Below are 26186 nucleotides of genomic sequence, written 5' to 3' on the forward strand. Positions count from 1 at the left end.
AATTTGAGAAAAGTTTTAGGTTAAGTTAGGATATTTGGAAAAAAGATAAAGAAAGAAAAGGTGGAAGGAAAAAAGGAAGGAAAGAAGGGAGGGAGGGAAGGAGGGAGGGAGGGAAGGAGGAAGGAAGGAAAGAAGGAAGGAAGGAAGGAAGGAGAAAAAGAAGGGAGGAAAGAAGAAAATAAGGAAGATTCAATCAAGTAATGCTTAACTGATTTAAAAGTGACACTTTTTTTTCCCTCTATCTATTTGCTCCAAATTCCCTTTGTCCTTAAATAAAATACTTTACTCCTCTCCCCAGAGTATTACAGTCACTTCTCAAAAATCTCTAATAATTATGTGGAAGAGAAGTTTGAAAACTTGAGATCCAAAGACTATCCCCAAGATGGGGTTAGTCAATAGTTTCCAACATCCTGGCTCAATAAATAATTTACAGGATTATTGACCAGTAGAGCTATTACTTACTTTAAGAAAGCCACACTGCTTCTGATGATAAACAGATCATTCTACCTACAATTAAAAGGATTTTACATATGGTTTTAACACAAATTCAGCTGGAATAGGTTTTGAGGAAGAGCCAGGACATTTGGGTACAGTCTGATGAGAAGCACCAATAAAGGCGTCCTGACAAAATAATAGTCACTTATTAAGCTTCTATTATGTATTAGACACTGTACCATATGCTTTAAATGGATTAAATGTAAATTTATCACTGATCTATCCAACCAATGATTTACTAAACTGAACCATAGTTTACAAATCTGAAAATTGAGTTTAGTAGTATTGTCTTCAAGGTCATGTAACTACTAAGTGTCAAAGACCAGATTTTAACACAAACCATAGTTTGATTTTCTAATTTTCCTTTTCTATATATTCTAGGAGTAATCGTATTCTATGAACAATGTTTTAGGGATTGAGTTTCACTTCCATTTAATTTTCCTTGCTATTCGTGCTGTAAAACATAATGACACTCATACTTTTAAGAATGTCACATTATAAAATAAGTAAAGTAAAACCTTTGGATAATCAAAAAATTTTATTCTCCACCCTATATCAAGATTAGAAATTCTATTTGAAATGAGATTCAGCCACTTTGGTTTCAGATTGGAATACATCGTTAATTAAGGTACACACGGTACCCATTCTTAATGTGCTTGAGTAGCTGATGAGAAAGTGAGATCAGAAAATTATCATTAGTGCTTTTTTAAAATTGAGACAAAGAGAATGTACTCATACAAGCTTCATGACTGACGTTTCTAAGTACAGTTACCTAGTTGTTAATGTATGTGTATGTAACTGGCTGTGGAGTTGGCTCTAGTTCCTGGCAACTCCATGCATGAGTGATGCCTACAATGTCTTATTCTCAACAGTCCTGCTTAGTTTGCAAGAACTCATATTTTCTTTTCCTCTTTTCCTGGCTGCCTTCTACCCCCTGCCCCAGCATTATTGTTTTATTAATCTAAAGAACCTTGACTTCTTACAATGTTCCTGAAGTAGGACAGCTTCAGTTTTGTCATTTTGCCTTCAGCGATGTTTCAGGCTTACTTTGCTCTAAGACACACGGTTAATAAATGCAGCACCATCCTCTGACTTCATTCCCAGAGCCTTCGTCTGACCTCTCTTCTCAGTATATTTCTGCTGCTTGATTCCCTAGGAAGTTTCAGAAAAGGTGATCTCCTGCTCTAAGTAGGACACATGGCAACATCCTCTGTACTCATTTTTTTTTCCTAAGACTGGAAAGACAAAGAGAACTGAGTTCCAATCAACTTGGAACCATGGCTTGCTCTTTTCAATGATTCTCCGGGGGGAAAACAGCCAGATGTGAGGGACTGTTGTTGGAAAAATGTCTGATCCAACAGGCTGGGCTGTATGATTGCTACTTGTAAGCCATTTCTTTCTGAGAACAGGCACTGAAGCAAACTTATTCCCTTGATACTTGACTTTAAGAGAAGCAATTTAATATTTCTTCAAATTTGCCATTGTTTGGTGAAAAAGAACTTGCTTTAAATAAGAGTTTGAGAATACAGTTAACCCTCTATAATTGCCCAAAGCTTTTTCTGGAGGCATCTATGATTTTTGCAGGGCAATGGAAATTATTTTTGGTGCCAATAAACCTAATGCCTATGTGACTTCAGAATGGTTAGGGGACTTGGAGACTCTGGAATAAATTTAGAACCCGAAAGAAAATATTTGGAGGTTACATTGCAATCAATTGAACAGAAGGTTATTCATTTATGTAAGAAATATTTACTGAGTTCCTGTTAGGGCCAGAAACTTTTTAAGTGTTCAAATACATCAGTAAAAAAAACAGAATAGATGTTTGTCCTATGCCCTGAGAAAACATATATAGTTTCTTAGAAGGTTTTAAATGCTATAGTAAAAAGACAATGTAGAGCAGGGTAAGAGGATATAGAGTGTGGGAAAAGGAGAAGTAGGACCATAGCATGACATTGTCAAGCAATTATTCTTAAAAGTGCTACCTAATATTTGTGTGTTATTGCTGGTCCTCTTAGAAGCAAACAATGAGAAGACCATGATGCAGGTCTGGGGTCAAGCAAAGGAGAGAAGAAAGAAAGAAGAATTGGATGACAGTACCATAGATTGCAATGTAGTTCTAAGGAAAGTTCACTAAGGCCATCAGGGAGTCAGCTAGCCAAATTGAGCATCAGAACAGCTACATATCTCCCAGGAACAGAACTATCTTAGCACCCTTACTTCACTCAATCATTGGCTGGGAGCTGCGCATGGGAAAGTTTGACCTCTGTGCTAACAAAGTGATGTGTTTCAGAGCACAACAGCTGGGATTGTCAGCCAATTAATCTCCTGTAGCCAAAGATACAAGAGGTGCATTCTCATAGTTGTCATATTAGTATTGTAGACATCTCATATTTTTGACAAAATAGCATCATGTCATTCCTCTTGTTCCTGTACCTTCATATTCCACTGGGAACCAAAACTGTTCTTTGCATGGAGCCTTAATAAAACTATCAAGCCTGGAGTTTTGATTAGTCCATACTGGAGGCATACGTAAATGGTCCATATTGGATGAGTTAGTCCTTCTCTTCAGGTAATTTTAATACTGAACAGAAGGACCCAAGATCAAAAGTGGAAGAAGTAGATTCAGTCAACAATGAGTGCCAGAAAAATCTTTCCAGTTATTCCTGCTACTTAGACTTCTTTTTTAAAATTTTATTTATTTTTTTGTGACAAAGGCAGAGAGAGGGACAGATAGGGACAGCCAGACAGGAAGGGAGAGAGATGAGAAGCATCAATTCTTCATTGCAGCTCTTTAGTTGTTCACTGATTGCTTTCTCATATGTGCCTTGACTTGGGGGCTACAGCAGAGTGAGTGACCCCTTACTCAAGCCAGCAACCTTGGACTCAAGCCAGTGACCACACTCAAGCTGGTGAAGCTGCACTCAAGCTGGAGGAGCTTGCGCTCAAGCCTGCCACCTTCAGGTTTTAAACCTGGATCCTCTGCATCCCGGTCCGACACTCTATCCACTGTGCCACTGCATGGTCAGGCCTGCTACTTAGACTTTACGAAGCACTATTGCTTCCTGCCTTTTGCAAGGGCTGATTGCTCATTAATTTCTTTGATTCCATAAGTAGCAACATTTATATATAATAAACTATTATTTTTGCCTTAGAGAACCAGAATCAATTTATATTGCTTATGAAGAATCCTAATAACAAAATGATATATTTAGAAAAGGGTAGTTAAGATGTAATGGAAAGAACAGAGAGGGCTTAGGTGACATTGCATGTGGCCATGTCCTGGATTCTTCTTTTACTTGCTGACTAACCTCAGATATAAGTTTTACATCTGCCTGTATCACATGTGCATATTAGATATATGGTGAAGAGCTTTGAAGTGGCCAATATATATAAAGTATTTTATGCCTTTGGACTAGTTATATAAAGTAAGGGTTTTTGCCTGCATGTGCTTTGACTTTTTTAACCTTAAAAAAAATCTGACACAACCATGGCTCAGTTTTAATATTTGTTGAAGTCAAGTGATAGTATGAAGAGATCGTTTACTATAAAAATCTCTCTTTTCTTTAAATCTATGAACCATTTCATGTTTTTGTTTTTTAAATTAAGGAAACATCACTTTGGAAAATGATGAATTATTCAGCTTCTTCTTGCATGACTAATCTAATATATTGTAATACACAAGTCATCTTACATTACTAGAGTTAGAAAAAAGATCATAAAGATTATGAGATGAAACTCTTCTTGTCAAGATAAAAATCTTGAGTTCAGAGTGGTTAAGTAAGCTGCCCAAGGTCAAAATGTTAATTGTTGGAAGAGGTGAAACTAGACCTCAAATCATGAGTCTCAGTTTTTATGGGGTCTGTGCTAAAACACAGCGCATTTCTCTGAACTTAAAAAAAATCACCAAAGAAAAAAATATCACATAAGTTTTGATATCTTTAAAGGAAAAATTATAGTGTTTGTATATACTATTAATTAAATAAGCCATGACATGTAACAAATTCAGCATTGATCAAATCCTTTTCAAGCAATTAGGTTCAGAATTAGACTCTGTGTTTAAAAGATTGGACAAAGGCCCTGGCCAATTGGCTCAGCGGTAGAGTGTCGGCCTGGCGTGCAGGAGTCCCGGGTTCGATTCCTGGCCAGGGCACACAGGAGAAGCGCCCATCTGCTTCTCCAACCCTCCCCCTCTCCTTCCTCTCTGTCTCTCTCTTCCCCTCCCGCAGCCGAGGCTCCATTGGAGCAAAGATTGCCTGGGCGCTGAGGATGGCTCTGTGGCCTGTGCCTCAGGCGCTAGAATGGCTCTGGATGCAACAGAGTGATGCCTCAGAGAGGTAGAGCATCGCCCCCTGGTGGGCATGCTGGGTGGATCCCAGTCAGGCGCATGCGGGAGTCTGTCTGACTGCCTCCCTGTTTCCAGCTTCGGAAAAATGAAGAAGAAAAAAAAAAAAGATTGGACAAAGAAGATAAAAAAGATGGAAAATATGTTTTATGAAAGAGCAGAAATTTTGAGATGGGAGTTTGGGAACAAGAAAATAAGAATAGAAAAGATATGGTTAAGGATCTCATGACTATTCTCCAGTGTATAAATAGAAGATTGCAGTTTTAGGTGTCAAGTTAGCACTCTCCAAGAACATGCAGACAACAAACATACTGAACATTTCTTCCATTGTGCAAACTCCACTCTTAGCGAAGACTCATGAGTGCAGGGCCAGATTGCCCTGAGTCACAACTTGGCAGGCATGTGAGACAAAACAGTTAGATCCTTCCTTGGCTCACTGCTTCTCCCCTAAAATGGAGCTGATGCCTCACCAGAAACTTTAGACAGGAACCCAGTGCCTGAGTAAGCACTGCTGTATGCACCATGCTCAGGTGAGGTTTTAGCACTGACAAGCATGCCCTAAGACAGACTTTGCCCGTGAAAAATAAATTCAAGCTTAGTATTTGCTCACTAGCTTCTATATGATTACAGGTATTTTCCTCTGAAACAAAAAAAGTACATTTGGAGCCTATACATGTAATTAAAACATGACAATTAAGAATTCTTCTTCCTGACCAGGCAGTGGTGCGGTGGATAGAGCATCGGACTGGGATGCAGAGGACCCAGGTTCGAGACCCCGAGGACGCTAGCTTGAGCGCAGGCTCATCTGGTTTAAGCAAAAGCTCACCAGCTTGGACCCAAGGTCGCTGACTTGAGCAAGGGGTTTCTCAGTCTGCTGTAGCCCCATGGTCCAGGCACATATGAGAAAGTAATCAATGAACAACTAAGGTGTCACAATGAAAACCTAAGGATTGATGCTTCTCATCTCTCTGCGTTCTTGTCTGTCTGTTCCTATGTATCTCTCTCTCTGTCTCTGTAAAAAAAAAAAAAATTCTTCTTGGACTCAAATTTGTTATTCAACCTAACAGATATGGTACATTCATCTTCAGAGGTCAGCAAACTTCTTCTGTAAAGGGCTAGATATTGCATATTTTTAGCTTTGCAGTTCACACAGTCTGTCTCAACCACTTCCTTCTGCTATTATAGAACTACACTAGTAACAGATAATACATAAACAAATAAGCATGACTGTTTAAAAAAAAGTGTCCTTTTAACCCCACAGAAACAGGCATCTTTCCAGATGTGGAAGCCATACTTTGCCTATATGTGGAAGCCTACAGATTACCGTACACTAGGAATTAATTCTTGATTCCTTGGGAGTTGACCAGATTCTATACTACTATAGTATTTAATAAGAAACACTATTTGTTGGTGTAAGAACCAGGTAAAGTCCTTCTTTAGATAGAACGAATATCTTGGTATGCATTATCCAGGCAGCCCTATTTTCTTAAGTAGAGAGAGTGTAGTCTTTCTTTTTCCTTTTGATTATGAGAATTGACTTAATTATCTTCCACCTGAAAAATAGGCTTACCTATCAATGACATGGCGGGTCATTGATAAGGCTTTTCTTCCAATTCCATTGATAGAAACTACTTTGGCGATTATGACATTGAGTAGGAACTTTCTGAGCTGCATTACCGGGCAAAATACATGCAATCATAAGCCTCAAGGAGTGAAATGGAGATTGTGGTCAGAGTCTATAGAAGTCAGGCCAATGCAACTAGAAGCTGATAAATGACCCCTCTACTCTGGAAATCTCTTCTATACGTGGAGAAGAACATGAAGTTTTCTAAATCATTACAGATATACACAATGAAATAACCTTAGGCAAAAGAGGATTTTTTAAAATCTTAAAATGCATTCTGAATTCAATGTTTTCTCCTTTAATAGTATATCTGTTCTTAAGAGCATTGTTAACAAGATTTCTTTTGCTGTTCGATTGTGCCAGTATTTCTGGAAGAGTGCCTTTAAAAAAAATAGTAGAACATGATGTTTCAAAAGATAATTTAGTGGACTCACAATTGAGGAATTCTGGGAAAGTAGAGGCTTCAAGAAAAATAACTTTTCCTATCAGATGAAATCAGCTCTCCAATTATAGTTTGGTTATACTCCTAATTAGTATTACTATTATGGCCACTTTACAGATGAGAAAATTGAGGCTAAGGAAGTATAAATATGTTGCCCCAGATCACATAGGAGCTTTTTTGCCTGGCAAGAACAAATCTAAACTCAGAATAATTACAGATAACATTTATGTCAGGGGTCCCCAAACTTTTTACACAGGGGGTCAGTTTACTGTCCCTCAGACCATTGGGGGGCCGGACTATAAAAAAAACTATGACCAAATCCCTATGCACACTGCACATATCTTATTTTAAAGTAAAAAAACAAAACTGAAACAAGTACAATATTTAAAATAAAAAACAAGTAAATTTAAATCAACAAACTGACCAATATTTCAATGGGAACTATGCTCCTCTCACTGACCACCAATGAAAGAGGTGCCCCTTCCGGAAGTGCAGCAGGGGCCCGATAAATGACCTCAGGGGGCCGCATGCGGCCCGCGGGCCGTAGTTTGGGGATCTCTGATTTATGTGGTTCTTTATATTTTTTTATCGCTCACTTTTTTTTATATGATCCCCTTAACAGCTTTAAGAGAAAAATGTGATCCTTTGTCTCTTACAGGCAAAATTGGATACTGAAGGGTAAAATGAGTTGGCTAAGGTAATGTACAGCATGTCAGTGACTTAGCCAGAACTTACACTCACATCTTCACACCCAAAGCTTGTAATTTTTTTTTTCACTGAAGGTAGTAAAAAGTACTCTCTATGATAAGATGATTTTTATTATATTTCTGTTCTCAAATATGCATCTGAAAACTTGAGTATCCTGCCAAGTTGTTCAAGGCCAATAATTTAGACTGCTTCTTGAGGAGCTCTTTGAGCTTAGAGAGATCGTCACACGCCGGAGCTTCTAGGGAGAGCAAAAATACTTCTTTCTCTGTCATTGAGAGGGTGCCCATTGTCTCCAACACCAAGCACAGAATTCCTGAGCTGTGTGCAAGTGGCTGACTTAGTCTGCATTCTCTGCTGCTGTCTCTCCCGCTGCTCCCCTCGCCTTCCCTTGCCAGCGTTCTCCGGGGAGGCTCTCACCTATCTTGGCGGCCTTATTTATTTACCTCCTTTGTGTTTGCTTTGGCCCAACCTCCCAGGGGAAGCTGTGATGATAAGGACTTAGAACAAAGGGATATCAATGGATAAATCCTCCAAACCCCACTGTTGCATCCCTGGATTAAGATACCTTAGGACAACCTGGTAACTTCCCAAGCAAACAGATGTTGATATATTAACTGAGCGGAAAACTCCAGAAAGCCACTCTCTCTAACTGTGCAACATAGAAAATTGAAACAAATTCTTGTAGAAAAGCAGAAAAATATTCTAGTAATAAACTCAATGTCTAAAAACAAAAAGAAACGGGTTGAATGGTATCATAGTTCTGGGGAAACTTAGAAGTACAGGTAACTATGAAGTTGAAACAAGAACAGAATGAGTTTATAGGATAATGTAGAAACAGACTGATACAGACCCTCAAGGCTATTTCAATATGGCAGCAGTGCAGGGCTTCAGTTGAAATAGCAAGACAAGGCCCTGGCCGGTTGGCTCAGTGGTAGAGCGTCAGCCTGACGTGCAGGAGTCCTGGGTTTGATTCCCGGCCAGGGCACACAGGAGAAGCGCCCATCTGCTTCTCCACCCCTCCCCCTCTCCTTCCTCTCTGTCTCTCTCTTCCCCTCCCGCAGCCAAGGCTCCATTGGAGCAAAGTTGGCCCGGGTGCTGAGGATGGCTCTATGGCCTCTGCCTCAGGTGCTAGAATGGCTCTGGTTGCAACAGAGCAACGCCTCAGATGGGCAGAGCATCACCTTATAGGCACATGCAGGAGTCTGTCTGACTGCCTCCCATTTCCAACTTCAGAAAAATACAAAAAAAAAAAAAAAAAAAAAGAAATAACAAGACAAACATTTTATTCCCTTAACTAGTCAGCAAGTATTTATTATGTACCAAGGACTATTTTAGGCACCAAGATTAATAAGACACCAGAAAGTTCGCCCTCAGCCACGCACAATCTTATAGAGGAGATAGATACGTGAAGAGAAGGTTATAGTGCAGAGCGTGTCTCAGTTGATTTGGGCTGCTATAACAACGGAGCATAGACAGAGTGACTTGTAAACAACAGAAATTTATTTCTCCCAGCTCTGAAGGCTGGAAGTGTAAGGTCAGGGTGCCAACATGGTCTAGTGAGGATCCTCTTCCGAGATGCTGACTGCCAACTTCTCATTATATGCTCACATCATGGAAACAGAGCAAGCTGGCTCTCTGTTCTTTTCTTATAAGAACACTAATCCTATGCACAAGGGCTCCATACTCATGAGCTATTACCTCCCAAATATCCCACCTCCTAATCAAATGAGGATTGGGGTTTCCACATAGGAATTTTAGGGGAACAAAAAAACACATTCAATTCATTGCAGAATAGTACCTATGACAAAAAATGGAAACACGATATGAAAAAGGTCATAGTTGGTGAGGAGTTAGGCTTGAAATGTTTTCATGAGCTTAATGTGAGGGTGGGGTGTACCACTCCTTGTGGACAAGTCCTGCCGGGGGTGAGGATGATGGAAACGCAGAGACCCGACTCTGGGGACCAGGTTCAGTGATGCAGATCTGCTTTATTCAGGAAGTAAGCAAGCTTATATAGATGGGTTCAGCCAATACGATGCTAGTGTAGGGCAAATGGCCAAGAAAGGTCAGAGGGCTGCCTGGCTGGTGCTGAGTCGTTTCCGTGCAGTGGGCGAGCTTCCTTCCTGGGTGTGCCCAGGAGGGTTCTGGGAGCTAGAGTACTCTCACAGCATTGCGTCAGCCTCAGCCACTAGGTAAATGCTCTGTGCTCTACCTACAACTCCTGGCAGGATAAATATCAAGTACAAAGGCACAAGACAAGTTAGAACATGAAACATTAGAAAAACAAAAACTATAAGATAGGCTGAAGCAGGGGTTGTGCTAGAGGGTGGAGGAGGAATGAGGAGAGAAGAAAGGGTGGAAAGGGAAAAGATGGCTTTAAAGGGATATATTACAGACTGGAGCTGGCTCCTGAGTGGCCTTATATACCAGACTTGAGTTTGCATTTATCCAGAAAGGCAATGGGGAATCACTGAAGGCTCTGTAATGGATGAGTAGATGATCAGATTTGTACTGTAGAAAGAGGGCTCTGGAGGCAGTTGAGAAGTGGGGATTGTAGGAGACACAGCCAGAGACTGGGTGGCTGGTTAAGTGGAATTGTTGCAACTCAGGTCTTGAATCATGAGAGTCTGAGCTAGGGCAGTGACAGGAAGAGCGGCTGTCTATATCAGGATGAATGGTTCAGGTGGGTGCCCTTGAGATCTGGATCTGAATTACTGGTGCCTGTTATTATATAAATTTGGTGACAATCATGAAGCAAAAGCTCATAATTGAGAAATAAAGCACAGCTCTATTTTTTTTTATAACTGCATCCAGTCAATATTATATAATTACCCATGTTGAGAGTATACTCTAAGCATGACTAGAATGCTGTGATTTTTTTGTGTTCATCTTGTAATTCTCATACAATTCAAAGATTCAGGACTCTCAGCTAACACATCACAAAAACTTTACAGGATCTTTTTGAAGATGCCTAGATGCCCATGGCTTTCTAGTAAGGTGAGGGAGAATGAGCAACCAGCCCACAGGCCAGGGCTCAGAGTCACCCGGGACCAGGCATTGGATTCAGACACCTGACTGTGAGGTTCTCAGCCTGGCACTCTGGGAAATGGAAGCAGACAGGTTCTTCTTGCTGTGGGACCATGTCAGAGTAGGAAGGGGTATTTATTAAATTGCTATCATGTTCAGGACCAGCCTTGTGGGCATGCAGCTGTGCAGTCACACAGACCATACACTCAGAAGGGTCCCAGAATTTGGTTTAATAATCTGCTCTTGGTGTCTTGAAATTTTTAGTGATTTTTTTTTTAAAACAAAGGGATCTGCATTTTCTCTTTGCCTTGGGCCCTACAAATCATGTAGCTTGTCCTGATTATGTTGTACAATGGCTATCTTATTTGGTTCTTCATCAGACATCTGTGAGGGTGGTATCGCTAGGCAGCAGGTCAAGCTGAAGCGCAGAGAAGCAAAGTCACTTAACTAGGGTGCATACTTAGGGAGCTGGAGAGAGCTAAGAGTCTATGCCAAACCTTTCTAACTACTGCTCTCTTTATAGTAGCTATCAGAGATCGTCCTTGGCATAGGCACAGTAAGTATGGTGGGGAGACCTTCACCAGGGCTTGTTCCTTCAAGTCCAGTATCATTTCTTCTTGCCACAGAGACAGAACCTTTAAAATGATTAGCTTTTCTCATTTCAAAGGGAACTGTTTAGCTCCAAAGAGTCTCAAACATTGTGGTTATATTTCTGGTTAATAAAAATGGGACAGCCAATAGCCACAGGTACAAAAATAAGTGCCTTAATGGGTTCATTCCTTGCTAGTTTGCCAGGTATTCCCAAGGGGTATCTATCTTTGCACCTGCAAAGTCCATCTGTCTACTTTCACATACCAGGAGCAGGTGCAGGAGAGCCACAGGCTTCCTCTGTAGGAAGCTTAGGCTGACCATGCCCATGGCCTAGTGTTTAAGAGTAGAAGGATCTGGCCCTGGCCGGTTGGCTAAGTGGTAGAGCGTCGGCCTGGCGTGCGGGGGACCCTGGTTCGATTCCCGGCCAGGGCACATAGGAGAAGCGTCCATTTGCTTCTCACCGCCCCCCTTCCTCTCTTTCTCTCTCTTCTCCTCCCACAGCCAAGGCTCCATTGGAGCAAAAGATGGCCCGGGTGCTGGGGATGGCTCCTTGGCCTCTGCCCCAGGCGCTAGAGTGGCTCTGGTCGTGGCAGAGCGACGCCCCGGAGGGGCAGAGCATCGCCCCCTGGTGGGAAGAGCGTCGCCCCCTGGTGGGCAGAGCATCGCCCCCTGGTGGGCAGAGCGTCGCCCCTGGTGGGCGTGCCGGGTGGATCCCGGTCGGGCGCATGCGGGAGTCTGTCTGACTGTCTCTCCCCGTTTCCAGCTTCAGAAAAATACAAAAAAAAAAAAGAGTAGAAGGGTCAGAAATCAAATGGCCAGGACTTGGATCTCAGTCTTCTGCTTAACTTCTCAGTGAATCAGATTCTTTAACTGTGAAATGGAGCATTAGTAGGGTCTGCTTCAAAGGATTGATGAGAGGATAGAATGAAGAAACAACACAGGCAAAGGGCAGAACCCAGAGGCTGGCCCACAGTGAACACTCAATGAATGTTAGCTACAGCCTATTTATGAACTTGTCTGTGTTAAGTCAGAAAGGCTGACAATGACGAAGTGAGGGTGTGCAGGAACCTAGTTAGGTGGGGGCAGTGACTGCTCAGTCTCAGCAGGACCGGCAAAGCAACGCAGCTGCCGATGAATGCACGGATGCCTCATCCACACAGCCAGCCGTCTCACTTTGTTCCCATCATCCTGGCTCAAGAGCCTGGGTGAGCACTTCAATAAATGGGACTGATGTAAAACCTGCTCATTGATGAAACAACGGAACTTTAAGCGTGGGCATGGAAGAAGAACAAGCCCTCTGTTAGAGTAGCTCGCTCAGATATATGAGAAGTAGACCAGGAAACGCTGCCCTCGTTCACAAATACGAAGCTTGGATACGTACGAGCGACAAGGTAAACTGCGAGGCAGGCTCCTCACTCTCACGCAGACTGCATGTGCCACCTTCGGCACGTTCTCTCTGAGCCCTTGGCCTTCCTGCTACAATCAGAGCTGTTTACCATATTTGCATTTCTGAGCGTCATCTCTTGGATGCAAAAGACACAGGATGGAAATATAAAATGCTAATTGCCTATCAAGACTGAAAAGACATGGAAAAGCATCATGAAATCATAATAGCATCATAAAATGCTTTCTATTTTGGGGCACTCAAAGTCTCAAGTCAGACCTCAGAGGAATGAGGTTGAGAATAGCAACAAAAATCTGACCCATAGTTTGCTAATACACTTAGTGGTGGGAAGCACTGTCCCTGTTTGTTGGTCCTTCAGACATTACGAAACCTGTGAGTTTAACAAGCATCAGATTTAAATGTTCTCTTGCGTCTTGCTACATATGGATGTACATAGTCAACAGATGTGTTTCTACAAATTTAGAGGTGGAGCTTGTGAAACATGGCTGCAAGTTTTTGGCACTTTTCCAATCAAGAATCGGGGTCTAGGTCCCTTGCTCATGAATCTGGGCAGACTTGTGGCTACATCAACCATGATACCAATATGGTATAAATGAAGTTATGCTAGGTGACTTTCTAAAACTAGGTTACAAACGGCCTTGCAGCCTCTGCCTGGTTCATGGAATGCTAGAATAACTAGAAGCCTCCATGCTGAAGAAGTTATGTGTAGGCATTTCGGTCAACTGTCCCAACTGATTCCAGACTTTCAATATGCCAGACATGTGAGGGAAGCCATCCACGATCCTCCAAAGCAGTGTGTCTTCCACCGGAACCCCGCGTAACACCAACTCCTGCTGGCTCCACAAGGAAGAAGAATCATTTGGCCAAGCTCAGCCTTGATTCCTGACTCACACTATTTAAGATAGAATGGTTGCTATTTTAAGCTGCTAAAAGTTCTGAGTTGGCTGTCACATGACAATAAATAACTGCAACTCTAGTAAAATGCATGTGCTTCCTTGACCCTACAAGCCTCTGAGTAAGAATATGTTTGTATCCATTTTATAGGAAAAAAAGTTTTCAAGATACCACCTTCACTAGCTTTTTGGGAAAGTAAGTCCCTGTTGGGCTCTTCATGAATACTTCTAATATCTCAAAGAAATGTCTCCACAATCTAGTCCTCTTGGCTCCCAAGAATGCAGGAATCAAAGTTCTGCATTGTCCTTAGGCTTATTTTGATGCTGCCCAAGGACTGCACCGTGCAAGGCCCAAGGTGCTGTGGCTTGAACAGCCTTGATAGTCCGAGGCAATTTTTTTTTTTTTTTGTATTTTTCTGAAGCTGGAAACGGGGAGAGACAGTCAGACAGACTCCCGCATGCTCCCGACCGGGATCCACCTGGCACGCCCACCAGGGGCGACGCTCTGCCCACCAGGGGGCGATGCTCTGCCCCTCCGGGGCGTCGCTCTGCCGCGACCAGAGCCACTCTAGCGCCTGGGGCAGAGGCCAAGAAGCCATCCCCAGTGCCTGGGCCATCTTTGCTCCAATGGAGCCTTGGCTGTGGGAGGGGAAGAGAGAGACAGAGAGCAGGGGGGGGGGGTGGAGAAGCAAATGGGCGCTTCTCCTGTGTGCCCTGGCCGGGAATCGAACCCGGGTCCCCTGCACGCCAGGCCAATGCTCTACTGCTGAGCCAACCGGCCAGGGCCCCGAGGCAATTTTTATAAAAAATATTACCCTGGCTTTTGTGTTGCCTTTCTCTTGAACTATGGTCTGAGTCCTTGGGAGGGCTAGTTGGGAAAATAATCATGCCTTGTACAGAATTCTTTTTCTTCCTTTCCAGGATTTCACTCAACCATAAGAGAAGGCTTTTTTATTTTCTCTGATCTTAAGTCTAGTTTCTCTAGCTCTTGCTGAAATAGGTTCCTGGCTGGCTGGCTTGCCCCACTGCATACTGGATGTGGTAAAAATCTAAGGTGACTAGAAATGATACCCAAGCTGGAAACCCCCATGTCCACAGAACACACTCATTTAAACATTACACGTTGCATTAAAATGAATTTTCTTATTGCTCATTTATCACATGAATGGGCATTACACTTCTTGTTCTCAAATATGGATCTTACATAAAACTATACTATATTCAATGCTGCAATCCCATTTCCTAACAGTGAAAAAGAAAATGAGTATGGTGCACATTTTAAATGTTAATTTTGAGAATAATTTGACATTCTACAACCCCCAGGCTTTGTCTTTTTTCTATATTGAGCTCCAATTCTGAAATACCTAGAGGGCATAATCAAATATTCTAAAAATCTTCTGCAGAGTCATACTGAATAACTGAGTGTAATAGAACTCACTAAGAATATCTTAAATATAAACAATATTAGGAGGGAAATAATGTTTTTTAACTATAACTATTTGTCGTGAACAAGCTCATTATGAAAACAGAGGAAGGTCATTAGGAAATCTGCTTCCTTTCGTCTTTTATCACAAGCTGACCTTGTGGCAGTGGGCTTGACTAATTCAATTTATTTGTATACTGGAATGAGGACGTGTGTTGCTCAGTTAGTGATATGCACACTCCTGGTTGCACACAGATGATTTTAGGTAGGGCGTATAAATATCTTACATTTTATTATCTGTGTATTAGTTTTAATGTGTTTTGGAATAAAAACATGCAGCTAGCTCATCAAACAAGCTACACATTTTGAGGGACATCGGTAAGATGCCACCAGATGTCAACCCATTTTTCTCTCCCTCTATCCCCTTCTCTCATCTCTGTGTATCTTTCCCAATCTCTCCTCTTCTTCTCCCATTCTTCCCAGCCCAAGGGAAGCCTCCTCAGCACCCCAGCTCTAGCTTTCCCCCCACTCTCCTATATCACTTTTTATTCATGGAACAATTCGGTTTTTCAGCTTGTGATCTGCATCTGAATATACACCTAGCAACTGAGTTAACAAAAGATCTCCTGTGAGAGGACTTCTCCCTAAAAAAAACAGTAAATTATAAACATGTGTCTTTGTTGTCACAAATAGAATATATATTTAAAGTCTTTATTATCGAAAGTTGAAAATCTAACTACATTTGAAAAGAAAAAAACCCCCAACAGACTCAGCATTGCTTTTTCTCAGCATTGACTTCTCTATGTCATAAGAAAATTAAAGAAATGGGAAAATAAAGAAATGTGAAGGCGTAAAAGAATGAACAAGGGGGGAACTGCTGAGGCAGCGACAAGCTGAGAACTGTCTATCACATAACGTGTAGACCTATCATTTTCTGGCATGACGGTTTCCTCATCTGCAAATGTGAGATAGTTCATATTTACTTTAGAGCAGGGGTCTCAAACTCAACTCAGCATGTGGGCCACAGAGCAAGATCACAGCCATTCGGCGGGCCACACTAGATCTACAAAAGGCAACTGTTACGCAACACTTTTCTCACTGCAGTTGAAAACAACAAAAAAATCAGTACAACAAGCACAATCGTACATGCAGTTTACTCAGTGTCACAAAACGACCAGAAACTGTAGTTCGCATCACAACTGCTGTTAACTAAGCTAATATCTAGCTAGGATGCTAGAGAAATGAAAAATACAAGTAGGCCCCTAGGCTTACTTAATTTTATCCAAAATATTTTGAACTTCGTGGATTAGTCTGCGGGCCGCACAAAATTGTTCGGCGGGCCGCATGCTGCCTGCGGGCCGCGAGTTTGAGACCCCTGCTTTAGAGTGTTATTGGGAAAATTAAATAAAATTATATTATGTGCTGCTTGGCACAATATAGTCAATTAGATTTGTTTTTACTTAGATTTCATGGATCACATTTTATTTTTTTTAACTTAAATAAGTTAAACAACAGTGTTTTCACTGCATATTTACTTATGGTTACCTTCTTTTTAAAAAAATAAATTGAAAATTTTTATTTTGTATTTATTGTGTTGATATGGTTTCAAGTATCCCACTCAATATTACAGTTAGGATCTATTTGAAGAAATAATAATCTTGGTTGTCCATGTAGAGTAGTGATTTTGTTTTCTTTTGCTTCCAATTTGAGTTTAAATCAGAGGAAGCTAAGAATTGTATGATTCTGTGCATAGGTGGGGCACAAAGTTGAGACTCATGGACATAGACAGAGGTGCAGTGGTTACCAGGGGGAAGGGAGGGGTGGAGAAGGAGGAGGATGGAGGGAAGGGGTGGGGCTTTAAGAGAAACAAAATATAAGATGACAGAAGATCATCTGACTTTGGGTGATGGGTATACAGCATAATCGACTGTCCAAATGATGTAGAAATGTTTTCTCTAAATCTATGTACTCTGATTGACCAATGTCACCCTGTTAAATTGTTTTTTTTTTTGTATTTTTTTTCTGAAGCTGGAAACGGGCAGGCAGACAGACTCCTGCATGCGCCCGACCAGGATCCACCCGGCACGCCCACCAGGGGGCTATGCTCTGCCCATCTGAGAGTCGCTCTGTTGCGACCAGAGCCACTCTAGCACCTGGGGCAGAGGCCAAGGAGCCATCCCCAGCGCCCGGGCCATCTTTGCTCCAATGGAGCCTCGGCTGCGGGAGCGGAAGAGAGAGACAGAGAGGAAGGAGAGGGGGAGGGGTGGAGAAGCAGATGGGCGCCTCTCCTGTGTGTGCCCTGGCCGGGAATCAAACCCGGGACTTCAGCACACCAGGCCGATGCTCTACCACTGAGCCAACTGGCCAGGGCCAACCCTGTTAAGTTTAATTGTTTAAATAAATTAAAAATAAAAGTGACCCAACTTAAAAGGAAAACACTGAGTAAGCAATAGTTTAGGAGTACAAGGAAATAAATGGCAAATCTTTAGGTGACGTGGGAATGAATGATTCTGTTAGTTAAGAGACCCGCAATCCTATCAGGCTCAAGATTCACTTTTGTAACAAATACTTGTATTTTCCTCTTTTCTATTTAGAACTGAAAAATTATAATAATAAAACTTGGCTAGTTACATTTTCAGAAAGGTAATACCATACATTATTAACAGTAATATAACAAAAAAAAAAGAGTCATTCCTGATTAAATCATATGCATCTCAACACAGAACACTCAGAGGTGGTGGACTACAAAAGGAGCTTTAAATAGTAGTCAGGAAAGCTCTGTGGATGGGAAACTGAAAGAGAAAATGCCTACGCTGATGTTCTTTAAACACACTTCCTTTCCTGCCAGTAAGTACTTGGATCTCTGTCCGTAATGACTGATGTTGGGATGCGTTTATTAAAGGCATAAAATTTGGAAAAATATCTATAGATAAAAGACCATCTGTTAATATATTAACAACCACATTATATCTACTATGTATTTTAAGAATGACCATATATAATAGTAATACACTTTATTTTAACATATCTTAATTTAGTTAATATACTGACATAAAAGTGATCATTCTCATGCAAAATTTTCAGCCAGTTTATGCTGCTAATGGCTAAAACAAGGTCATTGTCCAAGTCATTTGTGAAACTTCTATAACAGACTGTATTTATATGAAATGCCATTAAGCCTTAATGGGAGTTATCAAGCAATTACTAAGTTGAGAGAAGGTGACCTTACACCACTGTCCAATGAGCACCACTCAAAGAAAGCCAACTCACCATTCTTCTTGTAGAACATAATTTCTCCTTTGAATTCTGTTTTCTCCTCCAGGGACTTGTCTATCTGAAGCATTAGTTGCTCGTTGGTTTCAACCCCAAATAAGAATTTGCAGCTACAGCTCTTCTGCATGACTTCTGTTCGGGCAAATCCAGCAAGCTCACAAAAGCCATCAGAACAGTAGACTATGGGGAAACCCTTAGCCACCTGGGCATTCGCGAGGATGAAGTTGCTGTCTGTAGAAAAGCAATGAGAAGACGCTCAGCAACTAAACAAATATGGAAAATGTTTTCTTTCATTCAGTTTCAGTAACAAATTATGAGCCTGTGTTTGGCTAACAGTGCCTAAAATGCATGTCCTGAGGTACTGAGGTAGAAAAGAGATTTCCAAATATAAAATATTGTTGACTGGCAAAAGTATGAATTAAGTTCTGACTTTGGCTTGCATTTTGAAAAAAAAATGGTGGTGGGATCACAGTATTCATGGCCTGCTTTGAGTATGGTGCGTTTGAGCATGACTTCTGGTTCATATCCTGAATCTGCCACTTGCTGGATAGATGAATTTGAAAAGTTACTTACACACACTAAACCTCAGTTTCCTCAGCTTTGATTTCTCCAAAAGCAGACCCTGAGACAAGGATTTGAGTAGAAGTAGTTTGTTTGGCAGGCATTTCCAGACAGTAAGCAAGTGGGGAATTGAGAAAGAGAAGGGAGGAAAGGCAATAAATTGTGAGATAAAAAGGAGTTTTATTGTTTGGGGAAACTGAGGCTCAATCACACAGGGACCCTAGAAGTGACTGTGTAAAACGGAACTCAAAAATTTTCCACCAAGTGGAGAGAAAGCTGGTGTTTTTATCCATCTACGTCTATACCTCATTGGTTTAGGGTCACTTCTGGAGTGCCAATATGTCAGCACTTCTAACCTCCCCACTTGGGCTAATCATCCTTTGCAGAGGTCACTTGGGCAGCAAGATGCCGGAAACCAGTGGTGCATAAGGAAACAGTCTGCTCGTGATCTCAGTGGTGAGTCAAGGTGATACTGGAAGGGCACCGACAGGCATGCTACGAGGATGGTATTATGTTACTAACTTTATAGGTATGTGATAGAGATTAAGGAGAAAATGCACATAACATGCTAGCAAAGTGGTGCATATAAGTACTCGATACAATGATTATTAAGAATATTATTCACATTATACTAACAAGTGAGAATCGGAGGACAATAAAAAATGGTTGACTATTGTTAAGTGCTTAGAAAAAACTGGAGGAGACACTGCAAAAACAATACTCAGGGAAGGTTCCTCTTGAAGGACAAATCATTTTAGATAACTTTGAAGGGTGACTATAATTTTTATAGGCAAAACATGCATATCAGAGATAAGGTCTAAGATAAAGCATTTAAAAAATGTCAGTAGGTGACTTTTAGGTTTAGAATGAATTACACACTACTATTAAATCATTTGTTCGTCACTCATGAAAAAATTTTTGAACACTGTCAGTATACCAGACAACAGAGACTGGGGTTTTCAAGATAATAAAAATAAAAATAAAAAGAATTACAGCATAAATTATTAAATAAAGACATCAAGATTCAAGAATGTATGTTATTATACAAACTATTTGTATAAAATATATAAAAATATATCTAATTGTGTACATGTATACTCATATATGAACTGATCATATAGCTAAAATTAAGTGAAGTAATTGGTAACTGTAGATGTCCCTTAAGAAAGCAACTTGGGCAAAGGAAGTGGAAACACTTATTTTTCACATGTGCCCTACAGCAGTGGTCCCCAACCTTTTTTGGGTCACAGACCGGTTTAATGTCAGAAAATATTTTCACCGACCGGCCTTTAGGGTGGGACAGATAAATGTATCACGTGACCGAGACAAGCGTCAAGAGTGAGTCTTAGATGGATGTAACAGAGGGAATCTGGTCATTTTTAAAAAATAAAACATCATTCAGATTTAAATATAAATAAAATGGAAATAATGTAAGTTATTTATTCTTTTTCTGTGGACCGGTACCAAATGGCCCACGGACCGGTACTGATCTGCAGCCCGGGGGTTGGGGACCATTGCCCTACAGTACAGTTTGAATTTTAAACCATTTGTGTTATGTAGGCTTATTAAAAAAATAGTATGTTTAGAGGGTTGCAGCAGACAGCCTACCTATTTACCTATTTATTTATTTATTTATTGGGTTGCCTTGGATCACCAAACCGTACAAGTGTACAGCTCAATATAACAGCATGTATATACCGCATCATGCCCCCTCCCCCCTAGCAAAGTCTCTTTCTGCCCCCATTTCCAGCCCCCTTTGCCCTCCACCCCCTACTTCTACCCTTCCCCCTTTCCCTCTGCTTATTGCCACTCTGTTGTCTGTGCCTATGTGTTATTTATATATTATTTTTGGCTAATCCCTTTCTTTGATCCAGTCCCCACTTCCTCCTTCCTTCTGACGCTGTGCATCTGATCCCTGTGTCCATGTCTCTGTTTCTATTTTGTTCCTCAGTTTATTGTGTTCGTTAGATTCCACATATAAGCAAAATCATTAGGTATTTGTCTTTCTCTGACTGGCTTATTTCACTCAGCACAATAATCTCCAGGTCCATCCAGACTGTTGCAAAAAGTAACATTTCATTCTTTCTTATGGCTGTGTAGTATTCCATTGTGTGAATGTACCACAGCTTTTTTATCCACTCATCTATGATGAATACTTGGGCTGTTTCCAGATCTTGGCTATTGTAAATAACACAGACAGCCTATCTTGTATGTCATGAGAAAGGGGGAATTCTAGCTTTTTCTCAATGGCCAATAGAACAAGCACTGAAGATCAATTCCATGGGCTTCCCCAACTCCCTATAAACATCTGTTACGTGTTTCTATAGTCTACCATCAGCTGGCAGAATCAAATTAATTCCAATCAGCCCCTAAGCCTAGAGTACAAATTCTGGTATGGACAGCTGCATCCTGCTTGGCTCCTCTACACACCCGGTCCTGGACTCCCACTCCCTGCAGGGAGAAGCCAGACCTGAAGACTCACATTGGGAAGCCTTCAATGATAGGTTGTTTAGAATCCAGGGGAGCGAATTAAATAATCCCTAATATTTAATTCTCTCACACTTTGTAGAAGTATCTATTTACTTGTACTGTATGTTAGACTTCGTTACAGGCGCAGAGGCAAGAAGTTTACTAAACATGCAGTCCCTACTTTTAAGTATGTCAGGAGTGTGTGGAGTTCCCAATTAGATCCAGAGGGGGGTGCTCTTCTATTGGGGATACGGCCTTAGCCTCACCAACTCAGCACAGCTTTGGGTTAGTTACTCTAACCATAGCTGTCTCTTCCTCCTTCCATTCTAAAACTGGCAGAGAGATTGCTAAGGAAATGTAAATGCATAGCATTGGCAAAGTACTCAAACATCTTTAAAGAGCTTTTAATGCGCTTCAGAAGCCATTTATCAGTTGACTGCTGACATGTTTATTGACTGTCAACTATATGCCAGGTGACATGGTTCTACCATATGGCAGGTCCTAGGGTGAGGTGACAGGAGGTGTTAAAAGATGAATAAGGTATAGCCCCTAGATCTAGGACATTGTAATTTAATTAAAGAAATGCATGAATATCATCAATAACACTAAGACAGAGCAAATAATAAGTACCAATTTAATGGTACATAAATAATAAGTACTACCAAAGTTGAGAGATTAAAGATCATATAGCCTTTAAAAATGGTTAGCTAGGAACAGGACAAAAATAGGTGGAGATGAATTATCAAAAGGCCTGGAAGGTTGGAGCAGATGTCTGGATGGTGTAGGCTCAAAAGATAAATGGAGAAACAAGAATTAGAGATAGAATAAATAGTATTACATCTTGTCCTAAAGTCCAGTATTCCCATTATTCAAATAGCTACAATAGTTATTTTTTGTTAGTATTTAACTGATATACCTTTTCTCATCTATCTACTTATACTTCAACCCTCCTAAAGACTTAAGCTTTAGCTGTGTCTTGCACATGGCATTTATTTAATCTTTAAAAAATATAATATGAAGATATATCAATCAACTAGAGATGAATATATTTACTTTTTAAAATACATGACATTGGTTTTTAAACAACTTAGTTTATTCTTTCTCTTCACGCTGTTTTGTTATTTTGCTTTTTCCATTTTTTAAAAAAAATTAAAAAATATAGTATATATTTTAAAAATTATTTTATAATAATATTTAAAAACGATAACCTAACCAGATGGTGTACAGTGGAGAGAGCATTGACCTGGGATGCTGAGGACCAAAGTTTGAAACATTGAGGTCGGTGGTTTGAGCACAGGCTCATCTGATTTGAGCACAGGGTCACTGGCTTGAGCATAGGATTATAGACCTGACCCCACGGTCACTGGCTTGAGCCCAAAGGGTCGCTGGCTTGAAGCCCAATGTCGCTGGCTCGGTTGGAGCCCTCCAGTCAAGGCACATATGAGAGAGTAATCAATGAACAACTAAAGTGCTGCAAGTACGAGTTGATACTTCTCATCTCTCTCCCTTCCTGTCTGTGTATCCTTGTCTGTCTGCCTCTGTCACTCGTCACCCTCTCTCTCTCACTAAAAAAAAGTTAAAAAATAAGCCAGTACCTATCCACAGCTCATTCACCCAGCAACAACCCTTGTATGTACCATACAGACAGAATTCTCCTCCTTCCTTAATGAAGAACCTATAACTTGAACTTTTATAATAATCATTCCTATTTACATAGTTGTTCTTTTTTTTTACCACTTACATATGTATCTACATGCAATATATTGCCTATTTGTTTCTGATTATTATGGCATATACTATGGTATTTCATTCTGCATATTTTAGTGATGACTTTTATTAATTTTCTTAGCATCTTTATAATTGTTTACGGACATAAGAAAAGCTCACTGTTTTAGAGATGCAATAAACTTCTGGAAAAAGCTCCTAAAGGATTCACCAAATTCCGTAACCTGTGTGTTTCAATTAAGGATTACAATGTGTTTGTGGTAGTTAACTCTTCCTGCAAATATACTGCACAAAGTTAAAAAAAAAAAAGTCATGTATTCGGCCTTTTCTGTTTATATTTAGCACTTGTCCTCGATATGTAATTGCATTTCAATTCCGAAGAGAATTTAGTGGCAGGGGCGCCTTTTAAAGCTTAGTGTGCTAGCTACCTGAATAGTCCTGTTTGGGAAAGAGTAGCTCCTCTTATCCAGCTATCTACTTACAAACTGATGCTTTGATGAATACCAGTGTTGGAATCTCCAAATAAGAAATGCAACATTTACTTTAGAATTATGCAAAACAAAGCCACTGCTATAACTATGAATTCATCATGGGTGTATCACTATCCATACATATGCTAAAGGAATTTAACCTTTTTTAAAATTATTAAGTGAGAGGTGGGGAGACAGAAGGACAGACTCCCACATATGCCCTGACCAGGATCCACCCAGCAAGCCCACTAGGGGGGCGATTTTCTGCCCATCTGGGGCCCTTGCTCCATTGCTCATAACCAAGCCATTTCAGTGCCTGAGGCGAAGCCAAGGAGCTATCCTTAAGTACCCTGAGGCCAAACTGCTCTACCGTTCGGAGCCATGGTTGTGGGAGGGGAAGAGAGTGGAAGAAAGAGAGAGAGGGAGAAGGGGAGATGGAGAGCAGATGGTCCCGATTCTCCTGTGTGCCCTGACTGGGAATCAAACCTGGAACTTCCACACCGTCAGCCTACACTCTACCGCTGAGCCAATTGGCCAGGACCTGGGGATTTAACCTTTTAAGGAATCAATTATTCATATGTGATAGGCATCTAAATGTTACACAGCCTTTCTCTACTTGTTTCTAGTTATAGTCAGTTTTGCCGTGCCAGTAAACAATAGAATTTAATTGTGTTTGTATTGTAGGCAGTCTCCTTAGCAGAAAGCTTTCACAGATCATCAAAGGGAATCTCAGAGTTGGTCTGACTTTCCCATATAGAGCACCACTTTCTCATTCAAAAAGTGATGTTCTATTTATTGCTGACTTACCAGGCACAAAGGAAAAGGGGGTGGGAATGCAAAGGCTTAGAAGGAAAAAAAAATGGAGAAGCAAACAGCCATCTACTGCTAACCCCTTACACATCCTTGTCCTTGCCCCCTTTTTTCCGATGAGAACACTGAGATCTAGAGAACTTTAATTTCCGGTCCAGGGGCTGAAGCTGGGAATTAAAACCAGGTCTATGTGACAGACTATGTTTTCTATATAACACTTTTTTTTTTTTTTCCTGAAGCTGGAAACGGGGAGAGACAGTCAGACAGACTCCCGCATGCGCCCGACCGGGATCCACCCGGCACGCCCACCAGGGGCAACGCTCTGCCCACCGGGGGCGATGCTCTGCCCCTCCTGGGCCTCGCTCTGCTGCGACCAGAGCCACTCTAGTGCCTGGGGCAGAGGCCAAGGAGCCATCCCCAGCGCCCGGGACATCTTTGCTCCAATGGAGCCTTGGCTGCGGGAGGGGAAGAGAGAGACAGAGAGGAAGGAGGGGGGTGGGTGGAGAAGCAAATGGGCGCTTCTCCTGTGTGCCCTGGCCGGGAATCGAACCCAGGTTCCCCGCACGCCAGGCCGACACTCTACCGCTGAGCCAACCGGCCAGGGCCAAGCCAACACTTTTTTTTTTAATGTAAAGAAATGACTTGTTTTCTACTTGAAGCAGAAATGGGTTAATTCTAGAAAAATGTGGGTTAATTCTAGAAATACCTCTTCTAGCCTACAAAAACCCTAAAGTCACAAATTTTTCTAAAAGTTCAATGATGACAGCTCCCAAACAAGTCTGGGTCTCTCAGCAACCTCTATGTTACTTTCTCGTTTCCCGCAGAAAGTCAATTATAACTTTATTTGGTTCCAAAATATTTCACACAGGCCCACTCCAGACACATGCAGGAGGCAGAGAAATGTAGTTTGCATCCAAATGATATGTTTCCTATCTCCTCATGCCTTTTGATATAGATCACAGTATTTCTGTAATGTTCCCATTGGAACATCCTTCTGGCTGAAGCCGATAAATGTGTTCTCCATGGGTTCTGCTGGCATAAATGTAAGCTCAGTATCATTTTGAAATCTCATGTTTAACTTAAAGGTCCATTAGCATTTTTGCCTGGCCTGTGGTGATGCAGTGGATAGAGCGCTGACCTGGAACACTGAGGCCGCCAGTTTGAAACCCTGGGTTTGCTGGGTCAAAGCACATATGACATGCAAGCAATGAACAACTAAAGTGAAGCAACTATGAATTGATACTTCTTGTGTCTCTCCTCTCTCCTCTCTCTGTAAAATCAATAAATAAAAATCTTGAAAAAAAATCCATTAGCATTTTGTATTCTACTGTGTTGTATATTTGTGTTTGGTTTTTTATTTGTTTTAATACGAGCCTGACAGATCTTTAATTCAACTGAAACTTCAGCAAGTTGTGCCCTTTTATCCTATGACACTGAGCATACCAGTTAGCACACCTCTCTGTGACCTAGGTTTGTGAGTCATGCTCAAGAGGATTCGGTAGATCCAAGTCATTCTCCCCCTGCAGCCGGATCCTGCAGCCTCATGTGCTTCAAAGCGACCGTCTCAGCACCCAGTCTAAGAACTCTCCATAGGGCAGACCTCTGCTGCCATTCAAACCGAAGGAATCACATAGATACTAACTTGCCATCAAACAGAAGCCTGTACCCTCTTGGCTCTCCGCCAATGACACAGAATTTGAGACTGTGAATGGTAAAAATCTTTATATCTGAAAAGTGCCTCTGATACTGGTTTTCTTTTCTTTTTTTTTTTTTTTCTTTTATTAATTTTTAGAGAGGAGAGAGAGTGAGAGAGAGAGAAGGGGGAGGGAGGAGCAAGAAGCATCAACTCCCATATGTGCCTTGACCAGGCAAGCCCAGGGTTTTGAACAGGCGACCTCAGCGTTCCAGGTCGACGCTTTATCCACTGC

At 41.3% G+C, this 26186-nt stretch overlaps 1 protein-coding gene across 1 annotated transcript in view; it reads right to left on the reverse strand.

Moving 5' to 3' along the window:
• KCNH8 (potassium voltage-gated channel subfamily H member 8) overlaps positions 1 to 26186 on the reverse strand; it is a 330485-nt gene that overhangs the window by 196230 nt on the left and 108069 nt on the right. The window contains exon 2 of the mRNA XM_066350928.1: positions 18221 to 18454. Coding sequence (XP_066207025.1) covers positions 18221 to 18454 — 234 coding nt within the window. The remainder of the gene's footprint in view (positions 1 to 18220; positions 18455 to 26186) is intronic.

Source organism: Saccopteryx leptura, chromosome 10 (genome assembly GCF_036850995.1).
Source record: "Saccopteryx leptura isolate mSacLep1 chromosome 10, mSacLep1_pri_phased_curated, whole genome shotgun sequence".
Lineage (NCBI taxonomy): Eukaryota > Metazoa > Chordata > Mammalia > Chiroptera > Emballonuridae > Saccopteryx > Saccopteryx leptura.